Source organism: Rhineura floridana, chromosome 3 (assembly GCF_030035675.1).
Source record: "Rhineura floridana isolate rRhiFlo1 chromosome 3, rRhiFlo1.hap2, whole genome shotgun sequence".
Classification (NCBI taxonomy): Eukaryota; Metazoa; Chordata; class Lepidosauria; order Squamata; family Rhineuridae; genus Rhineura; species Rhineura floridana.
The window spans coordinates 128,715,558-128,723,415 of NC_084482.1; the positions used below are offsets into that span (position 1 = coordinate 128,715,558).

The window sequence follows — 7,858 nt, forward strand, 5'->3', positions numbered from 1 at the left end:
TTAATGTTATTATGCATAAATGTAAACATAGAAAATAATGTCTAAAGTAATAAAAATTAACTTATATTAGGAAGGCCAAGAATCTCATAGTGTTAGAGGAATGTAATTCTCTCAAAGAAATTCTGCAAAATTTGGCCTCTTTTATTAATGCAGTTTTTTTAAAACAAGAGTGATTTAAATGAGGCTTCTAAGGGAAAGGAATGGGAACCATCATACTTTTCTTCTACTGTAGTATTTCTGCTTTTAAGCATGAAGACATTATAGCGATGGGAGCCCTGGAGAGCTGTAACTAGCATTATAGCCCACATGCTAAAGGACATTAGCCAGTAGTCATACATCAACATCCAATAACTATTCATGCCCTCTTTCTTCTGGATACAAAAAGGCAGATCCTACCAAGCATCCAAGCATAAGAACATAAGAACATAAGAAGAGCCTGCTGGATCAGGCCAGTGGCCCATCTAGTACAGCATCCTGTTCTCACAGTGGCCAACCAGGTGCCTGGGGGAAGCCCGCAAGCAGGACCCGAGTGCAAGAACACTCTCCCCTCCTGAGGCTTCCGGCAACTGGTTTTCAGAAGCATGCTGCCTCTGACTAGGGTGGCAGAGCACAGCCATCACGGCTAGTAGCCATTGATAGCCCTGTCCTCCATGAATTTGTCTAATCTTCTTTTAAAGCCATCCAAGCTGGTGGCCATTACTGCATCTTGTGGGAGCAAATTCCATAGTTTAACTATGCGCTGAGTAAAGAAGTACTTCCTTTTGTCTGTCCTGAATCTTCCAACATTCAGCTTCTTTGAATGTCCACGAGTTCTAGTATTATGAGAGAGGGAGAAGAACTTTTCTCTATCCACTTTCTCAATGCCATGCATAATTTTATACACTTCTATCATGTCTCCTCTGACCCGCCTTTTCTCTAAACTAAAAAGCCCCAAATGCTGCAACCTTTCCTCGTAACGGAGTCGCTCCATCCCCTTGATCATTCTGGTTGCCCTCTTCTGAACCTTTTCCAACTCTATAATATCCTTTTTGAGATGAGGCGACCAGAACTGTACACAGTATTCCAAATGCGGCCGCACCATAGATTTATACAACGGCATTATGATATCGGCTGTTTTATTTTCAATACCTTTCCTAATGATCCCAAGCATGGAATTTGCCTTTTTCACAGCTGCCGCACACTGGGTCGACATTTTCATTGTGCTGTCCACTACAACCCCGAGGTCTCTCTCCTGGTCGGTCACCGCCAGTTCAGACCCCATGAGCGTATATGTGAAATTCAGATTTTTTGCTCCAATATGCATAATTTTACACTTGTTTATATTGAACTGCATTTGCCATTTTTCCGCCCATTCACTCAGTTTGGAGAGGTCTTTTTGGAGCTCTTCGCAATCCCTTTTTGTTTTAACAACCCTGAACAATTTAGTGTCGTCAGCAAACTTGGCCACTTCACTGCTCACTCCTAATTCTAGGTCATTAATGAACAAGTTGAAAAGTACAGGTCCCAATACCGATCCTTGAGGGACTCCACTTTCTACAGCCCTCCATTGGGAGAACTATCCGTTTATTCCTACTCTCTGCTTTCTGCTTCTTAACCAATTCCTTATCCACAAGAGGACCTCTCCTCTTATTCCATGACTGCTAAGCTTCCTCAGAAGCCTTTGGTGAGGTACCTTGTCAAACGCTTTTTGAAAGTCTAAGTACACTATGTCCACTGGATCACCTCTATCTATATGCTTGTTGACACTCTCAAAGAATTCTAATAGGTTACTGAGACAGGACTTTCCCTTGCAGAAGCCATGCTGGCTCTGCTTCAGCAAGGCTTGTTCTTCCATGTGCTTGGTTAATCTAGCTTTAATAATACTTTCTACCAGTTTTCCAGGGACAGAAGTTAAGCTAACTGGCCTGTAATTTCCGGGATCCCCTCTGGATCCCTTTTTGAAGATTGGCGTTACATTTGCCACTTTCCAGTCCTCAGGCACGGAGGAGGACCCGAGGGACAAGTTACATATTTTAGTTAGCAGATCAGCAATTTCACCTTTGAGTTCTTTGAGAACTCGTTACCACTATTTGTCTTAGTTCCTCAGAATCCCTTCCTGCAAATGTTAGTTCAGGTTCAGGGATCTGCCCTATATCTTCCACTGTGAAGACAGATGCAAAGAATTCATTTAGCTTCTCTGCAATCTCCTTATCGTTCTTTAGTACACCTTTGACTCCCTTATCATCCAAGGGTCCAATTGTCTCCCTAGATGGTCTCCTGCTTTGAATGTATTGATAGAATTTTTTGTTGTTGGTTTTTATGTTCTTAGCAATGTGCTCCTCAAAATCTTTTTTAGCATCCCTTATTGTCTTCTTGCATTTCTTTTGCCAGAGTTTGTGTTCTTTTTTATTTTCTTCATTCGGACAAGACTTCCATTTTCTGAAGGAAGACTTTTTGCCTCTAAGAGCTTCCTTGACTTTGCTCGTTAACCATGCTGGCATCTTCTTGGCCCTGGCGGTACCTTTTCTGATCTGCGGTATGCACTCCAGTTGAGCTTCTAATATAGTGTTTTTAAACAACTTCCAAGCATTTTCGAGTGATGTGACCCTCTGGACTTTGTTTTTCAGCTTTCTTTTTACCAATCCCCTCATTTTTGTGAAGTTTCCTCTTTTGAAGTCAAATGTGACCGTGTTGGATTTTCTTGGCAATTGGCCAGTTACATGTATGTTTAATTTAATAGCACTGTGGTCACTGCTCCCAATCGGTTCAACAACACTTACATCTCGCACCAGGTCCCGGTCCCCACTGAGGATTAAGTCCAGGGTTGCCGTCCCTCTGGTCGGTTCCATGACCAACTGATCTAGGGAATAGTCATTTAGAATATCTAGAAACTTTGCTTCTTTGTCATGACTGGAACACATATGCAGCCAGTCTATGTCCGGGTAGTTGAAATCACCCATTACTACCACATTTCCTAGTTTGGATGCTTCCTCAATTTCATATCTCATCTCAAGGTCTCCCTGAGCATTTTGATCAGGGGGACGATAGATCATTCCCAGTATTAAGTCCCTCCTGGGGCACGGTATCACCACCCACAACGATTCTGTGGAGGAGTCTGCCTCTTTTGGGGTTTCGAGCTTGCTGGATTCAATGCCTTCTTTCACGTATAGAGCGACTCCGCCACCAATACGTCCTTCCCTGTCCTTCCGATATAGTTTATATCCAGGGATAACCGTATCCCACTGGTTTTCTCCATTCCACCAGGTCTCGGTTATGCTCACTATTAGGGTTAGGGTTAGGGTTAGGGCATCACATGGACAAATCAAAATCTGTTTGTTTTCATTTGTAATATCAGCTAACATCACTCCTAAGAAACTTATGTATGCACGTTATACTGTATGGTTTGGATAAATCCCCCCTTCCCCATCTAAAACAAGGTATAAATTGTTCATTGTTCTTATCTGGCCAAATGGAATTATAGCACACCTGACTTCTACAAGTGTTTTGAGACCTTTCAGAATTCAGGATCAGGCCCTTGAAATATTACTAGTAACTAGCATTACTAGCCAATAAGGAAATACATCTTGTGCAGCTCAGTTCTATGCATGTCTATTCAGAAATAAGCCCTGCTGAGGTCAATAGGATTTACTCCCAGGTAAAGTTAGTTGCATTTAGGGACTGCAGCCACAGTGCTTGTTTTTCCAGTAATTTAGCCTAGTAGGGTTTATGCTGAAGCTTAAGAACATATCTTGCAACACTTCTAACTTTTTGTGTATGAGAAAGTTGTTTATAAACTATATAAAGCTGTACAGGTTGTGGTTCCTATTTAGATTTGTATAAGAAAATAGTTCCTTTTCCATTTACAGGTCTGTGTTACAAATTCAGTTTCTAGGAAAACACTGACATACTATGATTGTGGGGTTGGGTTATTTCTGTGATCATTCACACAGTGAAGGAAACTGATCATTTCTAAAGGACTGTTTGCATGAGTAAGGATTACTCATGCAAGCAGAAAGACTGCAAGATCAAACCCTAAACATTTAACAATGAACTAGTGTGTTTTGTCACCCTCATCACAGGCAGAAACCTCTCTGAACTTTATATCCCAATGGAATTTGTATGCATGTTTGACAGGCAGATTGACAGAAAGAGAACCCAGCAGCTGACTGTCAGAGGTCAATAGCATGTATAGGCTCAACTCAGAAGGAAGGAAGCAGTGAGCCATGGAAGATCCAGAGGAGTGCATGTTCTGTGGGGGGTAAATAAATAACATAGGCAACTTCTTAAAGGGGGGAGGGCACCGCTAGGGACTCATACCATCAGAGTAAACCACAATGATTGAAAATAAGGGCTAAAAAGTGTTCCATTAAGGAAGGAATCCGCTCTGCATCTTTACATGGTTTTACAAGCAGGCATTCAAAACTAAGTATGTCCTTCAGCAGGTCATATATGTTTAAAATATTTTGTTCAATGACACTGCTAATAATATTTATCATATTTATAGGTATTTCTAGTAATCAAAGTCTTCTGCAGGGTTTAATCTACACTATTCCAACAAAAACACCAGTGGACATTAAAGTCAACATGACCATTATTGATTTGGGTCATCAAAACATTTCTTCACTTAAAAAAGGAAGTGACAAATGGACACACTGACAACCTTCATGCCTCAAGACCAGTGCTGTTTTGAGTCCCAAATGCAGCATCTCATGCAGTTACCATGAGCAGAAATATTTACAAAGAGGCTTTCAACGAACTGGCAATCTTCATCATTTTAACAGCAAACCTTTTGTGACTGAAAGACATTTGATATGTTGCCTCTCACCTCCCAATCTCACAGGATGCTTTCCAACCTTTGGTCTCGCTAGAGACCAAATCAATTTGAGTCAGTTCAGGCATAATAATAGTAATAATAATGCCACAGATAGCCCATACAGTGCAACTATCAACATATCAGTAATTTAAAACTCCTTTAAGTATTCCTGAGTCACAGTTTGTGTGTGTTCACTTGTAAACCATTAAAGCCATCTCTGTTTCTTTCATGGCTTAAATTAAAATTTCAATCAGTATTTTTTAAAAAACCTTAGAAACTGAAAAACTCAGGAACTTCAGCAATCTTCATTCCACTCATAAGAATACTATGATAACACCCTTGCACCAAACAATTTTATGTAAAGCGGAGAGGAAGGGAGACTGCAGAAACTGATAAAGCCACAGCAAAGAGGAGTTTAAAAATAGAAACTTGCTACTGCCAACATTTACACTAAAGTCTTAGCTATTTCAAACACAAATCTATATGTAAATAACGGAACACAGTTAAATATGTTCCTAACTATTTCATGTGATATTTCAAAACTCTGCACAAATTAAGAGTTCTCCAGTGAAGTGTTTCTATAAATATATTGCCCTTTTGGTCTTTTGTTTGTTTACAGATTCTTGGTCCTACTCCAGCAGTTATAGAAACGATTTCTTAGAATTTGTTGTTTAAAAGTGATAAAGGATGGCAGGAGTATCTTGGTCGGGTATTTTAGAATATATAAATATATATCACACACACACACAACTTCATCCCGCCGCTTAGGCAAGGAGGTTGAGTCCGGTATGATCTGGCACTGCGCTTCATCGTGCCTTGGCGTTTGAGAGAGCGAGAATCCGAGGAAGAGCTAACATTTGCGCCGGCCAATGTCTCCCACCCCCAACTAAAGGGGAACCCCTGAGCGATGCAATTCCGGTGTACTATTTAAAAAGCAAACAAACCAACAACAACTGAAGTAGCATCGCTGCAGGTCTCTGGAGCGGCATAGGTGCAAAAGCAGTTGCCGCCAGCACGCATTCCGAATCAAGTTGCAAGACGAGCGCCCGCCTGAGGCTGCACTCCCAGTGGCGGGAGTTATTACTGAGTGCCTGCCCGCCTACCCCTGTAGTCTAGATGGGTGAGGGGCTCTCACTTACGTGTACTGTTGGGGAAAGCTGTAGCCATCCGCGGTGGGAGTCGCGAGGATGAGGCACAGGATTATTTGACTGCACAGAGCCGGGACGATGCAAGATGCGCCGCAGGTCTGAGCTGAGAACGCCATTTTTCCATTAAAAATTCAGCGGCGGCACCAACTCTTCACCCTCTCCCCGGCGGTGGTGACGCTGGGCTGCCAAAGACGCCCTCCCTGCTCGAGGCTTCTTGTGGGCAGCAGGAAGCGTAGCTGAATATCCTCCGGCTACTCAGGAGAGGCGAGAGGGTCAGTTAGTCAGCCAGTCAGCTAAGCAAGTGGTGGCGGCAGCAGCAGCCGCCTTCCCGCGTCCGTCCCCACACTAAAATGCCACGAGTGGGGCACTTCTCAGGAGGCTGAGGCGAAAGATGAGGGGGTCGGGGTAGCTGGCTGGGGCTCCCTACACAGCAAGGCTGGCGGCGTTGGCTGCTGTTGCTCGGCCCTCACGCGCTGGGCTCAGCTCAGTTGTGGCAAACACTGAGCGAATACAAACTGCTACTTTCGCTCAAATAAGCGGCCAACCTGCCCAGCCTCCTCCCCTCGCATCCCTCCTCCCCCTCCTCCCTATCCTCTCTGCACCTCTCTCTTCCCGCCCCCCTCCTCCCCGGTTCGGAACACTCTCCATCCTCGGCAGACACCACAGCGCATGCTCCCTAGACAGCCGGCTGGCGAACGAGCGCTCTCACTCTCTGGACCTTTCACTGGGCCCACTGCTGCGCGCGCCCCGCAAAGCATCACGCCATCACCCTCACTTTTTTTTTTAGAGGGCGCGCGTGCCCTCTTTGGCCACCAGGGCACGTGCCGTCGTCCGGCTTGCGCGGCGGTTGGTGCAACCACATTGATTGGTCTAAGTTGCACTCCTCTTGATCCTGCGAGTGCAAGCGAATCAGGTCCCCCCTCCCCGCTTCTTTAGCAGGTGCATACATCCTACCCCAGGCTGACCTGCAAACTCTCTCGCTGTTTAATGCAGGCACGCTGTTTGAATCTGTGCTCCATGCTGCCCTCCCCTCTCTAGCGCAAATCGCATAGTATGCTACCCTAGGAGGACATCTACTCCTGCTTTGGCCCATGAAAATAACACCTACCGATCAAACTGACTCATCAGCTGCACGCTCCTCCAGGCTTCTATTATAGGAAAGGGGGGGGCGAGGATAAATTCTGTACATAATTTGAGAACCATCAATGAAAAGGTACACCTAGGCAATTCCTTTGAGCCCTCATATTTTAGGAGCTCCTAATATATTAAATTGAGTCGGAGTGACTCTTGCCAAATTTAGAACTTGAGATTGGGCAGTACTGGGCAGCATCCAGATTCATCAAGCCTAGAGATTGCTTTGTTTAATTTTATTTTTCAAACTGGTTGGAAACAAAACATGGGCAGTTAAGTTACCTTGCCTAGGATTCTCCTGTCCTCAAATACATTCCTAGATTTACTTGTGGCAGCTGTCTTCATAGTGCAGTGGTGAGAAAATAATAGGCTACATGTGTCTGCAGAAACTGATGGCATGATACTCCAAAGGCTGCCCCTGCATTAATCTGAGAAGTGTGTTTTTCCTACCACCCTATTTTGATATATACTGCATTTTTTATATTATTCATTGTGCAACATTAAACATGTTATTCCCAAATATTTTTTTCAGAATTTAAAAAATGGAATATGTTGTGATAAATATGAAAGATAGGGGGTATTTTAAATGGGAAAACTGGTAGAAGGAATACAGTATCTGTTCTATTGAATACTCCCTAGCATTGCTGCATAAAGAGTCATTAAGAAGCAAGGCTCACTGATTTTAGTGGTACCTACTTTATTGTTCTATACATAGAGCAACAGTCCTATGCATGTTTAGGTTGAAGTAACTCCCGTTGGGGCGTATTCCTTACTGTAGGCTGCTGCA

At 43.6% G+C, this 7,858-nt stretch overlaps 1 protein-coding gene across 2 annotated transcripts in view; it reads right to left on the reverse strand.

Annotated features, from left to right (window-relative positions):
• CACNA2D2 (calcium voltage-gated channel auxiliary subunit alpha2delta 2) overlaps nucleotides 1-6,531 on the reverse strand; it is a 1,044,533-nt gene extending 1,038,002 nt beyond the window's left edge. For both annotated transcript variants that reach the window (XR_009761453.1, XM_061617858.1), the window contains exon 1: nucleotides 5,932-6,531. Coding sequence is in view for 1 of the 2 variants with exons in the window: in XM_061617858.1 (XP_061473842.1) it covers nucleotides 5,932-6,056 (125 nt within the window). In the remaining variant the exon portion in view is untranslated. The remainder of the gene's footprint in view (nucleotides 1-5,931) is intronic.
• Nucleotides 6,532-7,858: the final 1,327 nt, after the last annotated feature.